The 18735-nt window shown below is 34.4% G+C and overlaps 3 protein-coding genes and 1 long non-coding RNA gene across 5 annotated transcripts; 3 read left to right on the top strand and 1 right to left on the bottom strand.

The window, feature by feature from the left end:
• Positions 1-829: 829 nt before the first annotated feature.
• On the bottom strand, positions 830-3383 carry LOC124412113 (testis-expressed protein 10 homolog). The gene is made up of 5 exons (XM_046891743.1): positions 3064-3383; positions 1806-2970; positions 1427-1664; positions 1149-1303; positions 830-1039 (listed from the first exon to the last, which is right to left on the bottom strand). Exons 1-5 carry the CDS (start codon positions 3268-3270, stop codon positions 936-938), a joined length of 1869 nt encoding a protein of 622 aa, XP_046747699.1. The 5' UTR covers positions 3271-3383; the 3' UTR covers positions 830-935.
• Positions 3384-4113: 730 nt separating this feature from the next.
• LOC124412111 (ATP-binding cassette sub-family B member 6) lies at positions 4114-12707 on the top strand. Of its 2 annotated transcripts, none has more exons than XM_046891740.1 (12): positions 4114-4233; positions 6866-7286; positions 8232-8431; positions 8836-8998; positions 9252-9463; positions 9695-9841; positions 9931-10154; positions 10345-10625; positions 10763-10863; positions 10998-11341; positions 11512-11669; positions 11855-12707. In XM_046891740.1, exons 2-12 carry the CDS (start codon positions 6978-6980, stop codon positions 12245-12247), a joined length of 2532 nt encoding a protein of 843 aa, XP_046747696.1. In that variant the 5' UTR covers positions 4114-4233; positions 6866-6977; the 3' UTR covers positions 12248-12707. The 2 variants fall into 2 exon arrangements, with proteins under 2 accessions (XP_046747696.1, XP_046747697.1); XM_046891741.1 differs by having other exon boundaries at positions 4135-4233; positions 6932-7286.
• Positions 12708-14621: 1914 nt separating this feature from the next.
• LOC124412115 (pelle-like serine/threonine-protein kinase pik-1) lies at positions 14622-17558 on the top strand. The gene is made up of 4 exons (XM_046891745.1): positions 14622-14929; positions 15113-15703; positions 15952-16391; positions 16765-17558. The coding sequence occupies exons 1-4, from the start codon at positions 14818-14820 to the stop codon at positions 17104-17106; spliced, it is 1485 nt and encodes a 494-aa protein (XP_046747701.1). The 5' UTR covers positions 14622-14817; the 3' UTR covers positions 17107-17558.
• A 59-nt stretch (positions 17559-17617) lies between these two features.
• Positions 17618-18671, top strand: LOC124412121. The gene is made up of 3 exons (XR_006929765.1): positions 17618-17777; positions 17860-18245; positions 18331-18671. It is a non-coding gene; the product is annotated as an uncharacterized LOC124412121 (long non-coding RNA).
• The last annotated feature ends 64 nt before the right edge of the window (positions 18672-18735 follow it).

Below are 18735 nucleotides of genomic sequence, written 5' to 3'. Positions count from 1 at the left end.
GTGTTTTCGGCTTTCCGCACAACTATTAGTTTAAAGTTCACGTCATAACTATGAGGAACGTTTTTGTTCACTTAATTTGTCGGTGAACCTCTACATTCCATTCTATCTGCACTCCGAACATTCATTTTCTCAATTATTGCACGCACGAAACATTTGATCAACAATTTGTTCATTCCAACTTCAGACTGATGCTTTGAAAAAATTGAAGTACGAATGTTTGATGTTTCAAATTGGACGCGCATGCGCAGTGTCCGAATATTGCATCGCGGGAATATTACAATTATCCGTCGGTAACGGAATTTTCAGTTGATAATGCAGATCCCTAAAAAGTCCCGAAGATTAGTAGAGGCCGGTTTTTAAGGGTAAGGTCGCTTACCAAAAACCTCGAGTTATATTCGGGCCAACACGGTATATCATAGTAATTATTTAACGAGAAGCAAGGATAATTAAGTATTTTTTAAATGACTATATACGTATACGATATACAGTCTAAATTATAATGTAAAAATGATACATTTCGATGTAATTTTTGTAAAATTGTATTAAGAAGTAGTTTTTATACAAGTAAATAATGTAAAAAATATTTCCGGTTATACTGTAAAGATATACGGAAAGAGTAGACGAACAGAGGATATTTAGAAAATAAAAATCTATTTATTTATACTCGTCGAAAATTTCTCTCCCAAAACAAATACTTGCCATCAACTAGACTAGGAATATAATTAACTCACAATGGCTAATTTTGATAAAGCTTTTCTTGTATTGTAGTCCTCGCATAAATGACTCAATAGAAAGAAAGCTGTACAGGACGTTCACAAGTATGCATCAAAGTATTTTTATTCAAAATCTGTACAGAATGATAATGTTTATCCTAGATAATGTATATCACATCGGTTACTGATTATCAATGTGGACAAAATAACAGTAAGTGGGTTTCAGTAATATACTTGTCCATCTATGAAGTAAAAAAGGTTGCATATTGAAAGACGGGAACGTTTTTCATCATCGGATCCAATGATTTCAATTTTCTTCGCATTTTCTGCAAAGAATAATTTCGAAAGGTTTCAAATGGTTGTTAAACTGAGGATCGTGTTGTTTTCTGTAATAAAATTAATCACAATAAACGAGTTGAAAAAAAGTTTTCTCACCGATAATTTCTTCGTGTTTATCTCGAAGACTATTTTCAATCCATTTTCTGTATTGAAGTACAACTCTGTTTAACATCTTCAATGTATCCTCGTGAATACTGTGTTTGAGCAAAAAATTTGGTAGCGAAGCAATAAACTCCTTAAATGCAGCCTCCCTGGAATACAACAAAAGTACAAAATCTATTAAACACATCCTAATTGTGCATAGCAAGAGTTGCGATGAGTGTATGGTTTTGGAATTAAACAGCATACGCACAGAAGATAATTAAAGTAAGAACCTGTGTAATTCCGTAGCATCATGATCCAGAATAATTTTTGTAAGAACTTCAAAAAGCTGAGATCGCAAATCTTTTTTTGCATGCTTCGATTGAACATTGATCATAGCCTGCAATATTGATCCCAAATTGATTTTATTATGATACCAAATCTTGCTCGCTCGAAGGAGCAAACACTTTACGGATCTGATCAATTGCTGAAGAGCAAAATTATCCCCGCTCGACCAATCTTCCAGTCTCTCTGCCAGGTATAAAAAGTGTTAACATGATAGAAATGAATTCATTTACCTCGATTTTATGATTACCTCATATTGCATTTCATCTTTTATCCATACAGACATAAAGGTATTGTCAAAATTAACGGTGCAATTATGGTACATACCAATCATATATTGAAGAACACGCAGAGCTGGACCTTTAGCAGCGTGAGTGCTACCGTTAGTGAAGTTTTTTGACGATAACCATACGTATACGTGACAAATAGCCAAATTTTGTTCCAAACATTTGGTATTTATGTAAACTGGTGTAAAATCATCTTGTCTTTTCTTCAACTTTGTAAATATCCTTGTCTCGCAGTAAGGGAAATTCTCAAGAATACTGTTTTCAAACATCTTACGGAAGCTATTGTTGAACCAGATTCCGATTGCATTTTTGCCTAATTCTGCTTCAAAGATATCCACATATTCAATTAACAGTTCCATTATTTTCATAATTGTATTCAATAAACTTGAAGCTTCATTAGTTATGACGAGATTTGACTGTGCAGTTCCACTTTGCTTCGGAGCAACTTCTATCCAGCTTTCAACCATCAACAGCATTAAAACGTGAATGAATTTCTTCATCTCTTCAACCTCCGAGCCACTGCCAACCTGGATATTTATTTCCTGCCCTCTACTAAGATTTCGCTGGTGTATCCACAAGTAGTTTTTTCGGAAAATCGGTACATGTGTTAAATTTTTTGTAACGCTTATCTCTTCTGATTTATAAGTAAAATCATTGTTTTGTCGTTTTTGACACTTTTTTACAGTAATCATAGACGTCAGAATGTTGCCCAATCTATTAAGGACGTTGATTCTCCACCTGATACTTGTCTGCTTAGAATTTAAAGTCGTTGTCAACTGTCTTTCCAGCCTTGACTCTGTTCGCAATTGGGAAATCATGTCCAAGAAATTCGGCAAAACTTTGTGACTGCTACGAGCGAGTAGAACTCCACAATTCTCAGCTAAAACATCCAAGAACAAGAGAGAATCTTCCTTAATGTTCGGATCAATATGAGTCATGGCGCAACTCAGGTACGATATTAATATATCGAAAAAAGGTTCTAGCTGATCATTTGATACCGGATTTAAGATTAAATTCAAAGCTTTCAGAGCATCTCTTCGAACGCTTTTCTCTTTGTCAAGGGACAAAGCGGCAATGCTTTGAAGCAAAGAATGGAGTTGAGAGCTCAAAATCTTTGAAGAGTAATGCGACAAAATATCTTTCAATCCCTTTACTGCCTCCTGACGAACAGAACTGTTGTAATGATGAAGTCGTGTTATGAGTTCCTGTAAAATGCATAAGAAACACGTTCTTCAGTGGTCAAAAATAAACAGGAATAGCTCGAAACGGATAAAAGTAAATATGATTTTATAGCATACCTTTATATTCAAGTTTCGTCGACTAACTATATCTGTTTCATTTTGCGTCTTTAACTGGTCCCGAATAAGAATTTTTTTCACTTTAAATGTCGTATCAGTAACATTGAGGCCTTTTGGCAGGTGCTTAGTCTTAGTCGCCTTAGTTTTCAATTTAACTTTCGCCTTTTCTGACTTCAAATTTTTCTGATGCCTGTGGCCTTTTCCCATTTTTTGTAATTAACTTGCAATTCTTACATGTACAAAAGTAAAATATGAACAATATAGCAGAGCTACACTTGTGTAACACGTCACACGTGGTGTATGGTGTATGTTGATTCTTAAAGTTAGGTTAGGTTAGGTTAGGTTAGGATTGGACGACTCTCACGTCGAATGAACGAAATCATTCTCCCACATTTGAAAGTTGCTGGAATACTTTCACGAGATGTAATTTTGAATAATGCGAGGTTAATTGTTCCCGTTGACAATTACCGTTATATCGGCTGCATTGCAATTCACTGATTTCTACTGTAACATTCGTAGCCAAGTTACGTAACCAAGTTATCTTATTAAACTGGCGGCAAATGTATGTATGTATGTACAATACATACCAATCAGTGAAGTTCTTAAATCTCAATCTCATACATATTCACCGACGTTTAGCAAGGTTTTGAATTATGAAATGATTATTCACCGTGAATTACAATTGAACAAATTAATACGGGACCGAATATTGATTCCACCTCTGTGTTACCAATAAATAACCAAAACTTTAATCAGAGTAATTTCAAATGGTTTCTAACCCTTCTTTATCATCTGCGAATTCTATGATAACCTCAAGTCATACCTGTCAGTCATACCAACACAACGATTATCAGAACACGTGATTACATGTGTATTGCAGGTAAACATGGCGGACCAATGAATAAGTCCAATCGGTGTCTTCTGCGATAAATCGCACCAACCGATGAACGGATAGCATAGCCACCTACGCAGTTTTAGCACGGCCTCACACGCAGAACGTCTGATACAGATATACATCAAGTGTATATATATATCAGACTATCAGTGATCATCACCGATGCATGCCTACGTGCGATCGCTAAGATGATGACAATTCGAATGTGCTTCAGAGCGAGTTGCGAGGCTATGGTCACCGTTCATTTGAAGTGTCGTGAGTGAACGAGTGAAAAGGTAAACTTCGAACATTGTCATATTATTTTCATAATTACGCACTACCGAATTACGTCTTATTGAAAATTTTTGTCGTAGAAGACGAGTGAATAAATACACTAAAAGAGAAATAAATTGAACAACCTTTGACAAAGAATGCACTTACTGCATTCATGCATCACTGGTGTCTCAGTATTTGAGAATTCAGGCACATTGGGTATTAGTATCCATTGACAAGCTTTCAAAACGAAACATGTCATTGTACCTACATACCTCTACCTAATAAAAATAATCGAATCTTCTTTTCAACATGATCGCTGCAATCGAAATTCACTGCCCTCTTCACAATTGTCTAGACTCGTTGCGTAATCGGTGGTCAGTGATTGTTCTGCACGTCCAACTCTTTGATAAAACTTGACTTAAACTGTGTGGATAGTTATCACCGTGTCGTCCCCTCGAGAACGTTACTGACTACTTTTATATTGAAAATAACTACCTTGTAAAGTATGATACACTAATCTTATATCTGTCGATTGTTTGAACTTACATTACGAAAAGAATTATTCTAGGTTTTGTTGTAGAATGTATGCGAACACGGAAAGAATTACGTGCAATGATACAAGTCGTTGAATGTAACCAATTGAATGGAGCAAAGGTCTTGTACATAATTACTCAGATTTCGATTTCTTTATCACTCAGTTTGATATGAAACAACTCGTTACAATACAAAGTACGTTCGAAATTAATGTATACTATTGATAATGCACAATATTCGTCTCCCACATAGAAATATTCGAATTCTACTTTGTGAATTAATTACTTTTAAAATATTATAATCAAATTCAACATTTAACTAATCTGTTATCTGACAGCCTAATCCTATTATGACGGAGGATAAAGAGATATAACAACTCATTATAGAAAACTTTACTACTTTTCAATACTTGGTCATGACGCCTATCAATTTGTTATTTTACACTCAGGTTTAATCTTTCAAATTGTCACGTTCATACCTATCTTTGAAACAGATCACACGCAGTCTTCAAATTCATATAAATTAGATACTATAGATAAAATAGAGATATTTTCCATGGCATAATTTGTAATCTCACTTATCATATGAAATAATTTGTCGTGGCACAAAAGTTACGGGCAAATCTGATCTTTGAATTTCAACCAAAAGTATACATGTACATAGGTATATGCTAACAGATATTTGGTAGTTGGCAAAAAACAGTTTTTACTAGGGATGAAAAAAGTGTTCTTTGATTAACTTGTGTAACTTCACGATCAAAAAATTCGAGTAAAGTATATCACTAAAAAAATTGTTATTACTTTTGAACTTAAAACTGTTGCTGATGTCATATATATTTTATTGCTACACTCTCGTATGTATATTATTATAATTTTTCATCGTAGCATCTTTAAAACCTCTTAAGATCTGTATATATGCCCAAGAATTTAGTTTGCACTTGAAGTAGAGGTAAAAAACCTAGAATTGCCATTTGATAGAAGGACCAGAATATCGAATTCTCATAAATGCGAAAATCTTATTCATAGAATTTAAAAATGTGGAAAGTCAAAGTACAGGAAATTGAAAATATAGAAAGTTACAATACAGAAAGAGAAAATATAAAAGTCAAAACATAAGACAGCAAAATCTAGAATCAGTATACGAATCCATCTGTATCATTTAGAAGAATCCTGACGATGTTACAGCTTCGCATTGTATGCTCTGACTTTTCTGTTCTTCTGCTTTTCCATACTATGAATTTCAACATTTTAAAATTCTATGAATTAAGATTTCATTTCTTTAGAAGTTCGATTTTGTGGCCCTTTGATTCTTTGATCTTTCTATATTTTTACCTCTACCAGTTTGTCCTTCAACTTGGCTTACAAAATTATAATACAATTCACTGATTCCCAGTGAAGACCATCTAGAATCGCAAGTCAATATACTGATAAGCCTGACCTATGTGCGTGATGTAATTCGAAAAGATTGATATTTTTTTCTTACGTATATAGTAGATACTATACTCGGTTATTCGAACTTCGGTTAACTGCACGCTCTATCATCCGAACCTCTACTCGTTATTTTCATTTTTTTTTTTATCAATTATATGTGCGTTTTTCATGTTTTATTGACACTGTGAAATTTTGAAATTTATGTACACGTCGAAGGGCCACGCACAATTACATAAATAATATGGAGGAAAGGCGAGCAAAATGGACCACCTTAACGGAGCAATAACGTTAGACCAATTTCGACAAAGCCTTTTTTTGTCTTTTGCCTGAAAATTAATTTTAAGTGTTATCGACATTTTTTCAAATCCCATTTGATTGTACAGGGGTTCCATTTTGCTAACTAAGGCCCATTTTGCCTGCCTCTTCCTTAGGAGAGAGTCGGGCAACGTGATGGCATCCATGAAAATTTTTCGTAACTTTTCAAACTTGATCAACACTCTTAATTTCATTATGTGCTTGCTCTAGCAAATTACAAACCCAAAATCAACTATATATATTGAAAACTTAGGGAGAGGTGGGCAAAATGCGCGCCCCTAAAAATTTTCGATTATCAGAACTAGACCTAGTCGCAACTGGTTTGGATAATCAAGGCTTTACTATAAGTACAACTTTTTCTTCTAATTTTCAGATGGCACCAAAATGAGTCTCACTGTTATCACGAGTGATTGAATAAAATTGACAACAAATTAGACAACAAAATACAGCATTGGATCAACTGAAATAGGACATTCCATATAATCATGAATACGACAATGACTTTTTGCCCACCAAACATTACCCTCAATGAAATTTGGGTAAATCATGGCACTTCAAAATGCTTCATGGACACTGTCAGCACCTGTTTTATATCTTCGTATCTCATAATATTTGGGACAATTCAATTATTTATGTACAAAAAGTATTCGACAGAAATAAACGAAAATTTACTGGGAAAAAGCACATTGTACAACATACAGAAGTTCGCCTTATACTTCTTACCGTTTCTCAGCGTGGTTAGAATAATACTTCAAGCCACTGTGTTGGACGATAAAACAATATATGGATACATGGTATGTATAATATAGTTATATTTAATGTTATCACAAAAATGATAGCCAAATCATTTTATCACTCGAATACCAATTCATTAAGATTTTTACTGGGTCTTTATATCGAAAATCCATAATAAATACACAAAAAATTAAAAAACCAGAGATCGGTGATAGTTTTGAGTTAAAAAAATGGGGTAAATCAATTTGTACCATCGTGTAGATGATCAGTACATTCAGTATTTGCAATTTCTATCTTGACTGTGTAATAGACTGTATCAAAAAAATTGACAATTTTTTTTTTTTGAAAAATATACTGAATATATTGTTCAGGATACCGAAAAAAGGCGCCTGTTAAAATAGGAGCTCTCAATTTTAATACTAAGAAGTGCTTTATCGCGATTTTCTACTTTCCATAAGAATAACATGGCAAAAATGGTTCTTGCTCCTTGCGATTTTTATAACTAGATAACGACGCGTCGTACAGAAAATTCCTAAACATGTTTTTGTAGGAAATTGAACGTTCTACAAAAAAGGTCTCTTGTCATTTTACGATAAATCTACTCCTTCAAAAGTTATTTGAGGTCCTTTGTTGATGTTTGACCTCAAATAACTTTTGAAGGAGTAGATTTATCGTAAAATGACAAGAGACCTTTTTTGTAGAACGTTCAATTTCCTACAAAAACATGTTTATGAATTTTCTGTACGACGCGTCGTTATCTAGTTATAAAAATCGCAAGGAGCAAGAACCATTTTTGCCATGTTATTCTTATGGAAAGTAGAAAATCGCGATGAGGCACTTCTTAGTATTAAAATTAAGAGCTCCCATTTTAACAGGCGCCTTTTTTCGCTATCCTGAACAATATTTTCAGTATGTTTTTGAAAACAAAAAATAGTAAATTTTTTTGATACAGTCTACTGCGTAATGTAGATACCTGTTAAATTCAACTGGCATACATGTTTCAGATATTATCCACAGTTCTGACTGTCGTAATTTATCCATATTCAGTTCATATCCTGAGAGTCGAACGCCACAAATTATTACCCAGTGTTCCAACTCGAGGTCATGGATTGGTACTACTAGGATTCTGGACTCTGGCTTTCGTAGCGGAAAACTTAGTCTTCATCAATATTGGTAGGCTGGAATGGTGGTTCCACTTGAATTCGTAAGTATTCATACATATCACTGAACACATCAAAGTTCTACTTTAATTTATTGTTCCATAATGTCATTGGATTTTTCTTGCATCTTTGGTTTTCTTTATTGATTCTGTTATTCTGAAATAATATTGGGACATCGCCACGCATGGTTTTTATCGATCAATTTGTACAGAGTGGGATGCTCGAAGAAAATCATTCTGATATCTTTTGGATTATTACCGACACAGAAAAATGATGAATGTAACGTTACACAGTTTATTTTATTATGAAATTTCATAAAATACATCTTAGTTGGTATTGTCGAAAAATATGATATCAGTGATTACTGGCAATATAATTAAAATGAAAAGTATACGTAAATCAAGACAATAGTGTGTACCAAGTTGTGATCAGGTCATTTTATTTGCAGGCTGACAGACCAAATAGAAATGTCTCTATTCGTATTACGGTACGTCACTAGCTTGCTAATTTTTGCATTGGGACTGAAAGCTCCAGGAATAACTGATATGGTTCAAAATGATTATCGTACAATCAATGATAATGCAAATGCACGACCCAGATTCCGACAAAATGTAAGTTTTTCAAATACGCAAAATCTTTGTCATCAGCGAATATTATTGTCGCTATCAATAACTTTATGAAAGAGGAGTGAATTAGATATTCTTAACTCTCATACTGTGTGTGAAAATATTAAAATGAAACAAGATATGCTTTTTTCTCTTGCTGTATTGATTATAGAGTATTGTTTTCAAAAAAAAATCTAAATTTGATCAACTTATTATTCCTCTCGTCACGAACATCAGTAAAATTAACGTACCTTCGCAGCGCTTAGATGACAACTCATCGACATGGAAAAACGCATGGCACAAGATCAAAACACTCGCTCCGTTTCTGTGGCCAAAAACGAGTGTTCTTCTACAATTCAGGGTGTTGTTTTGTTTTATGTTGCTTACCTTTGGGCGTGTGGTCAACTTGTACGTTCCAATATACAACAAAAAAATTGTAGACAGTGTTGCAGGAGAACCAGATACATTCAGGTTAGTGTTCTCGAACAATCTTATGCAGAATTGATCTTCTTGTTCACCAACAAGCTTTATAAGAATGGAAACTGATGAAAGTACCAGTCACTTATCATGTAAATAATTGCATGAATGTAACCAATATGTCTTTGAATCAGGTAAATCTATTTCCATAATTCGGTAACGCTTCAGTCACGAATTATGTGTGGTATGAAAAATTTGTATACAAACCTTTTCATTCATTTTTAGATGGGATTTGGTACTCATATATGTTGGATTCAAGTTCTTACAAGGAGGTGGTACTGGAGGTATGGGTTTGTTGAATAATCTCAGATCATTTTTATGGATCCGAATTCAACAGTATACGACTCGTGAAGTTGAGGTCGAATTATTCAGGTAATCTTGACTTTCTTAATATAATTTTTCTATTCCTCTAGTTTGAATAAACTGTATACTTTTATTGAACACATAATTTCCGATTACAGACACTTGCACAGCTTAAGCTTACGTTGGCATTTGGGTAGAAAAACTGGAGAAGTTTTAAGAATTATGGACCGTGGAACAGATTCGATTAACAACCTATTGAACTACATTCTGTTTTCAATTGTACCGACCATTGTTGACATTGTAATAGCTATTGTATTTTTTATAAGCACATTTAATAAGTGGTTCGGTATAATTGTTTTCGTAACTATGACGTTATACATTGGTAAGTCAACAGTCATTTCCGCATATCTTTCGATTTTTGTTTCACTTCAGATTTTCTGGATTATCATATTGATCCATTGATAATTACCTTACTCAATTTCTACCACATCACACCTGTATAAATATTCTGCTTTAGTAATCGCAGCTACATCACAAGTCGCGACTATTAACGGCATTAATAAAAATTTCAGCTGCGACAATTGGTGTGACGGAATGGCGAACAAAGTTTCAACGCCGAATGAACCTTGCCGATAATGCTCAGAAGGCACGCAGCGTTGATAGTCTGTTGAATTTTGAAACTGTTAAATATTATGGTGCAGAATCTTACGAAGTAAAATGCTACAGAGAAGCTATCTTGAAATTTCAAACTGAAGAATGGAAGTCCATGATAACTTTAAATATTTTGAACACAATGCAGAACGTTATTATCTGCAGTGGCTTACTCGCAGGTTCTTTACTCTGTTTGCACATGGTAATTGTTTTCACTTCTCTTGACATGTGAATTTCTATTATAATCAAATTACCTATTATAAAAAATTTTCACTTATTAATACCATTAATCTTACTAATGGGTCACTATTATTTACCAAAGTTCTCGATTTGTTATAGGTTGTTGCTCATGAGGGATTGACTATTGGTGATTACGTGCTCTTTGCTAGTTACATTATACAATTATATGTTCCTTTGAATTGGTTCGGTACCTACTATCGGTAAGATTTTTAAACACGAAAGTAATTTAGGATTATCAAATATAGCTTAAGGGGTTTAAAAAAGAAACATTTTTTTTTAAATATTCTACACGGTTGCTGAAAATTGTGATCTAATTCAAATATTTCAATTGCAGAGCAATTCAAAAGAACTTTGTGGACATGGAAAATATGTTTGAACTTTTGAGAGAAGAACAAGAGGTCATCGATGCGCCTGGTGCTGGACCTTTGGTTGTTAAGCGAGGCGGAGTAGAATTTTCAAACGTGTCATTCGGATATACACCTGAAAGGGTTGTTCTACGAAATATAAGCTTTGTAGCTCCACCTGGTAAAACCATAGCACTCGTTGGACCGTCCGGAGCAGGAAAATCAACAATTATGCGATTACTGTTCAGATTCTATGACGTAGAACAAGGAGCCGTTATAGTTGATGGACAAAATGTGAAAACTGTTCGACAAGATACATTGAGAGGTGCCATAGGTAACTATTTCCAACAATTAGACAACTTTTGAATCGCAAACCTTCATACAATCGTCGAAATATTTGTCTTCACAAATTTTCAAAATTGTACTCATGTTAATTCAGTTATTGTAATACAGTGATTATAAAATTCTAGTTCTGTAATTTGATTGGCGTATTGTTCCATTTAGGTGTTGTGCCGCAGGACACCGTATTGTTCAATAACACGATCAAATATAACATTCAGTATGGAAAAATTGACGCACCAGAAGCTGATGTCATTGCAGCAGCTAAGAATGCGGATATTCATGAAAGAATTCTAAGTTTCCCTGACGCTTACGAAACAATGGTTTGCTCCCTTTATTGCTTGTTAAAAGTATTAGTATATAAAGTATAAAATGTCTTTGTATAAAAGCTTTAGACTTTTTAACAAAATTTCTGTATAATATTCTGCTATGTGAGAAAATCTTTAGATATTCGTTAAAAACCTTGGGTTTTACTGTAAGACTACTTGGTTTTTTTACTTTGACACAGGTTGGCGAGAGAGGATTGCGATTGAGTGGCGGTGAAAAACAACGTGTCGCAATTGCTCGAACAATTTTAAAATCACCTACGATTGTTCTCCTCGACGAAGCTACCAGTGCTCTGGACACACAGACAGAGCGTACAATTCAAGCAGCATTAAATCGCGTCTGTGCAAATCGTACAACCATTATAATTGCTCATAGATTATCAACTATAATTCATGCAGACGAAATTTTAGTTTTGAAAGATGGTGAAATTATTGAAAGGGGTAAACACAACGAATTAATTTCGTACGGCGCAGTGTATCATAGCATGTGGCAAGCGCAACTGCAGAACGATCAGAACGGTGAAGCTGCTGTAGAAAATGGTGATATAGATGAGGATGATAAAAAGGCATCCTAGCTCCTAGCAATTGATCAAAATTGATGACATGACTTGACACATGCACATCTCTGTGTGTATATGTGTACAAGTCGATAACTACGTCATGCCTGTGTTTACGTATTTATTGTAGAGCTTAATATATACTTAAGAAACACTTCTTGAGTATCTCATTTGTAAACTGTATTTTTTGTCACCTTGAGGTATACGTAGAACAATTGCCTACATTTGTTTGAAAGAAGTTCTATTCCAGTTAAAATTTTGTGTAAAGAAAATTATCCTCGTGTAGATCTTTTGCTACAGAACTTTTATTTGGCAGATTGAATGAGAATCAATGATTAAAAGGAATACGTATGACTCACGGTAGCATAGCAAACCACGATTATGATCTTCCACTTTCCAAAATCTGTTCCTAATGGACTCCTAATATTAGCCAAATCCTATAGAAGGAAAGTGATATTTGTTCGTGATATTCATTTCTCAATAGGCCCCTCGAAATTGATTTGAATGTAAAGTTGAATGGTGATTTTTTGATGAAATATGGTCTGCGGATCACCAGATAATCCCTCTATATTTTTCAATTTTGAAATACATAAACCTTTGTTTCGAATAGATTTTTCTGAAGTTGCCATGCCAGCTGACAATATCAAAACAGCGATTTCACGACAGTCCTAATATAGTCCAAATTTTGAATATTGATGTAAGTCTTTAAATAAACTGATTTCCATTACCGAAAATTGAATAAACTTGTATGTTGAAGTCCGCTACGTTATTCCGTGTAATTGTTAATAATCTTCAAGATTTCTGCATCTACAATAATGAACTTTAGCAAATTTTAACTTCTGAACAATCACGTCGAGAACAAAACTGTTGGACTTTTTTGGTTCTTATTCGATTATCCAGTGGTAGCATGCTTCCGTAATTTTTTCCGCTTGATGCAAAGTCCATTCTTTGTTAAATTATGGAATACTTTCGGCATGGCTTCGGTTCACCTTCGAAATAATCCGAAGAGATCACTATTGCGTTAACACAAAATAGGTACACGAATAGAGAACGTTTAAAAATTTATTTTTCATACTTCACATCGGCATTGAAGAAAGAACAAAACATACTGCCAATAGATAATCCAATAAGGAACAAAAGGTCAAACAAAACTACATTTTTTCCGATGCAGAAATTTCGAAAGTCGTTCATTCTTTTTTTCAATGTGAAAATAAATCGATCGACAGAATAGAAGAAAAATTCGAATCCTCATCATTTTATCTGGGCCCTAAGTGGCCGTAACTGATGTTCTAAATACATAATTTTCATTTCATGTCATTACTTTGTCGTCTGTACAGTTAGGACAGTTTCATTAAACTCCAATACCCATGCATACATGCATAGACGTAGTTATCGGTCCCGTGTAAACTCTATATACAGTGTGCAGTTTTTCACAACGGGTTTATCCCGTTTATCACGCGGTCGTCTCTTTCCTCAGGAGTAATCAGGACCGTAAATATCACAGTGGGAAAGTACCAATGACGTCATGCCAGGAAAATGCCAACCACGGTCTTACATACAACTCTATATTATCTTAGGGAAGTACGCTTACGCTGCAGTTTTTATTTTTCAGCGCTACCGCTAGTCGGCACTAATGGTAAAGTAATGTTCGAAAACGTTCGTCTGTAAATGATTGTAGTGCAGTTAGAATTGTTTGTTAGTTAACCGACTTTTGTAAATAAAATAATTAAAAGTTTAACATGTATCTGGCCGACAATCATATATAAAGTTAAATATTTTCAATAAATTCCGGCACGTATCGATAGAGAATCGTTTGTAGGACAATAATTCATTGTTGGAATTGTTTGTTAGTTAACCCCTTCTTCTGAAATGTCAAAATTATAAAATTGCAAAATTTGGGTTATGACGTCATCATTGGACTAAGATGGTGTTGGTCGCTTGAAAGAACAGCTGACAGTGGCGTAAGTCAACGTGCTACATTACACGTGATAAAGCCAAAATATCAAGGCTTGAATGCATTATGTAAAACCGTGGTGCTGACGCTATTCCGCACAATACGTGACTTCACCATACGTCACAACCCCAACAGTCTTCAGTCAAGGTGTCGTGTGTAGTCAGAAGGTACAAAAACGTGGGATACATACATTCGGAGTAAACCAGGATAATTTCGTTAATTATATTATATTATGTAAGATATCAGATTTTGGTAAAATTCAAACAGACAATGTGAAATTATGTTTATTTTCAAATGTTCAATCGTACAGTGCACGCTCTCAATAAAGCCTCTACGGGACAAGAGGAAAAGTGATTTTCCACTGTATAATAATATATAATCAACGCAAATAAACCAAAAGAACCAACCTTTATCTTATTTAGCTTTATCGACTGTAACCGATAGAAACTTGCGCCAGATATTGCTCATGACATTAAGAGCGTATGAGGCCTCTAAATTCCAACAATTTCCCACTGGTAACTTGTTGCCGCAGAGATGGATAGTTTCTTAATCCAAATACAATCCGACACATTTTACTTTAATGCAGTTTTCCTCATGATCTAGTGCTTCTGGAGTTGTCAACAACTATTCGAAAATGGCTGTGCAACAGGGACAGACGAATATGTATATCAATAATTTGCCGTGGCTTGAAAGACAGGAATTATGCAGGCTTCTTAATCAGAACGATAAATGGGAAGAACTAGCAGGTAGAGTTTTTATCCATAATTTTGTTACATATCAGGACCGAAAAAGGTTCGACTAATTTTTTATCAACAGTCAAAACCAGTGTTTTAACCAATTTAGACTCGATTTGAAATTGAACTGTCAACCATGTCGTACTATAAGTTGGAGTGAATAAAGAGTGAAAAAGAATATTTATATTTCTTCAGGTAAATGGATGAAATATGATATATCGACTGTTCAACGTTTGAAAAAGACCGAAAATCCGTCAGACAAGCTTCTTGAAATGTGGTCTACTTACAATCATACAGTACGTGAACTGTTCTTTTTATTATATAAGATGCAATATCATCAGGCAATGCTACCGCTGAAAGATTTCGTCAATCCCAAGTACCACGTCCTTATCAACAAATGTAAAAGGCCTGAAGCAGAAAAAGATCTGAAAATAGGTACTGACAATTTCAATCACGTTCAACCAGCTTCGACGAATGTGCAGAAACTTCGTTTGTATCAAACAATGCACGAAAGAGTAGCAAAAATATTGAACAGGTCCCCGCTGCCGAATGCAGATCTAGTACCAAGCAATTCAGATAATATGCTTGTACGAACTGGTGTAAATCAAAATCTTTCTCCAGTCCCAAGTCCGGTAGTGGATGGTTCTAAAAATAATAATCAATTGAAAATATCCTTTATCGATACTGATCTACCTCAACCAGCATACGACGAATTAGCTAAAGCTACGAATAATTGGAGCAAACATAACATACTGGGAAGAGGAGGTTTTGGAACAGTTTTTCGAGGTTAGTATGTATTTTCTTTTACATATAGGTATAATTCAATTTAAAATTGGCCATTATTTGACTAGCAAAATTTAAAATAAATAATTCTCTGGTGAATGATTTCTGGGCAATTGAAAATTTAACTAGAAAATAAATTCGTATGCGTGGGTTTCGAATTAATTCACAAAGAAACTTACAAAAAAGTGTAAAAAATAAATGATGTGATTGATTTGTTAACTGGTACTGATTTTCACACTTCTCAAATCTAGGTATATGGAAAGGCACCCCAGTAGCCATTAAAAAAATAGAACAACGAGGTTCTGATTCTAAGGAAAGCTACCTGATCCAGGTAGAACAGTCGTTAAGAGAATTGAAAATTTTGAACGCCCGTAGACACGATAATATCCTGCCGCTGTATGGTCATAGCATAGGCGGAGAAGCCCCATGCCTGGTGTATCAACTCATGCCAAATGGATCATTAGAGGATAGACTTTCCTTGAGACAAGGATTTCAGCCCCTAAATTGGTTGCAACGACATAATATAGCCACGGGTACAGCTAGAGGTTTACAATACCTGCATACTATTGGCAGCAAGCCGCTCATTCATGGAGACATAAAAAGTGCCAACATTCTATTGGATAAAAATTTTGAACCTAAAATTGGTGATTTTGGATTAGCTAGAGATGGACCTGAACAGGATTACATGAAGGTAAATTTAAAATCGAATACATGTATATTCATAGTGATAAAATCTTCTGTGTTCAATTTCAATTAAAGTTGACCTCGAGTGAAATAGTAAAAACGTCTTCGGGTGACACTTTTTTTGTCCAAACCTGTAAGTAATTAGACTTTTACTTCCATATGTATAGGTACACCAGAGTGAGTTTGGTACTTATGCTTGGTTGGCTCAGTTTACGCCACACAGGCATTTAAAAATAACGAAGTCTGCTTTGTAAAAATTTAGGCCACTAATTGAATAATTGAACCCAGATTTTATAAAATTAATTATTACAAAGAATTGCCCCCATTTGCACTGCTAAGTTTAACCATTTCGCTAACATTCAATTGTCACTGTTTTACAGGTAAGTCGAGTGCAAGGAACCAGGCCATATTTGCCGGACGAATTTTTGCGAGATAGGAATTTGTCAACAAAAGTAGATACTTATAGCTATGGTATCGTATTGCTGGAATTAGCCACTGGGCTAGGAGCGTATAGTAACGCAAGACCAGAAAATAAGTTCCTAAAAGCTTATGTGGACAGCTTCGAAGTAAAGGACATACCTCAATTAAAAGACAGTAAAGCCGGCACTGAAAACGATAAAGTTTTCGACAATCTGATAGTTTTAGGAAAATGGTGCGCAAACATATTTCCGAAAGATCGACCGCAAATGGTTGATGTTCACCGCAAGCTTGAAAGATTGTAATGGTTCCTGAAGCACGAAAATGAGTTCTGTATTTTATCAAATGACCTTACGAAAGCTGTTGACCATGGAAGAATAGGATATTTTCCTACGTTCTGGAGTTTGAAAGTAATAGACAACAATGAAAAGAAACGTGAATGACAATTTAACAATGTGTCTTACTACAGAAACTTGATATAAGAGCAATAAAGTAGCAAGGCATGTGAATTCATCATTTCAAATTTTTTAACCAGAATTCAGAAGAAACTATCAACTTGAAACTAAAAATATCAACATGTTCTGCAATCAAGTTGCTAACTGTCCTAGGTTAAGAACAAAAAATAATGCAATTCAGTTAATTCATAGCGAATTTAACCAAATCGACAAGGTAAATCTCAAATAAATTATTATAACACTGATTGTGTATGATTTTGTTTCAAGATGTATATTAATTCAGTTAAAATAAAAATACTGAGAAAGAACAGCACTGTTTTAAGAAAATCGATTTTCCATTAATTGTTAATGTCTGTAATGACAAACTAGATTCTGAGACTCATAAATATCTTGATTTTAGAAATATAAAAGCCGTCAATACTTGACGAACTATGGGAAATCACTATGCTGATATCAATACACAGAAAAAGTTGAAAATATGGGTCTGGACTGACAAAACGACCAAAAACGCATAATTGGAGGTACTGTTTGACTGTAATTATATTTAATTAGAATCTATCAGCCATGTATTAACCCTAAAACGATGTTACCTCTTATTTTCAGGCAAACTATTGGGCTTACAATGTGACATCAAATAGTAGATCTGTAAAATCTGTTTTTTAAAGTTGAGAAAAAAGTGGCTTGTTACGATTGAAAGTTTAAAAAAAAAAGATCAGTGAAAGAACCCTGAATTTTTGTAAGAATGCACAATATTTCCTGTTGTTTTCAGTTCGCTTTCTAATAATGTTTTAAAGTATAAGTCATGTTAATAAGTGATCAATATTCTCATTAGAGACAGCAAATAGTGAAGAGAAACCACGTACAAAAATTTCAGTCTGAATCGAGGTCTGAATTGACTACACTGTCATATATGCACAGATGCTGATTGTAACAGTGTCGACGCAAGTGAATTTTTTACACACCGATCACCAGATGGATTACCAGTTTTGGTAATAATAAATATGTAATTTTGATACTATGAAAGCCTCGATAAAGGCAATAAATAGCCGAATTCATACTTATTTAATCTTGCAGAGCCAGATAGTGGGATCATCAGTGACCTTGTGTCCATTCACAGCCCATATATCTTCAATCAAGTCGCATTGAACTCTATGAGATCCTGCATAATTATCCAGTGTTGACCGTTACTATGAAGGCTGTTAGTTGGACATAACTCCCGCCCAAGGTGATAATACAGCGAAAATTTTGAAATACACCGTAACACCCGCTACAAACAATATATTTTTTACATCCATACAATATTCTTTTTGTTTCCTCTCTTTTCACGTCTTATGCGATAATTATTATTTATTAATTATGTATACGCAGTTACACGTGAAATTTGAGTAGCTTAAGCCCACCTATTTTTGATTTGTGAAAACAGCCGAACGTGTGATCAGTTGATCATTCAGCACTATATTTTGTATGTTTTTTCTATTT

This window comes from Diprion similis, chromosome 11, assembly GCF_021155765.1.
Source record: "Diprion similis isolate iyDipSimi1 chromosome 11, iyDipSimi1.1, whole genome shotgun sequence".
In the NCBI taxonomy this organism is placed as follows: Eukaryota; Metazoa; Arthropoda; class Insecta; order Hymenoptera; family Diprionidae; genus Diprion; species Diprion similis.
Note: the sequence above shows the minus strand (reverse complement) of the source record. Positions and strands in the feature narration are given on the sequence as shown.

Excerpts from the sequence above, each read along its gene's own strand:
- LOC124412111 (XM_046891740.1), top strand. The coding sequence starts at position 6,978 with ATGAATACGACAATGACTTTTTGCCCACCAAACATTACCCTCAATGAA. Across the intron at positions 9,842-9,930 it reads GTTGAGGTCGAATTATTCAG|ACACTTGCACAGCTTAAGCT; the intron begins GTAATCTTGACT and ends TTCCGATTACAG. Across the intron at positions 11,670-11,854 it reads CTGACGCTTACGAAACAATG|GTTGGCGAGAGAGGATTGCG; the intron begins GTTTGCTCCCTT and ends ACTTTGACACAG.
- LOC124412113 (XM_046891743.1), bottom strand. The coding sequence starts at position 3,270 with ATGGGAAAAGGCCACAGGCATCAGAAAAATTTGAAGTCAGAAAAGGCG. Across the intron at positions 1,665-1,805 it reads TGTTCTTCAATATATGATTG|AGAGACTGGAAGATTGGTCG; the intron begins GTATGTACCATA and ends TATACCTGGCAG. Across the intron at positions 1,304-1,426 it reads GATGCTACGGAATTACACAG|GGAGGCTGCATTTAAGGAGT; the intron begins GTTCTTACTTTA and ends GTTGTATTCCAG.
- LOC124412115 (XM_046891745.1), top strand. The coding sequence starts at position 14,818 with ATGGCTGTGCAACAGGGACAGACGAATATGTATATCAATAATTTGCCG. Across the intron at positions 15,704-15,951 it reads TTTTGGAACAGTTTTTCGAG|GTATATGGAAAGGCACCCCA; the intron begins GTTAGTATGTAT and ends TCTCAAATCTAG. Across the intron at positions 16,392-16,764 it reads CTGAACAGGATTACATGAAG|GTAAGTCGAGTGCAAGGAAC; the intron begins GTAAATTTAAAA and ends ACTGTTTTACAG.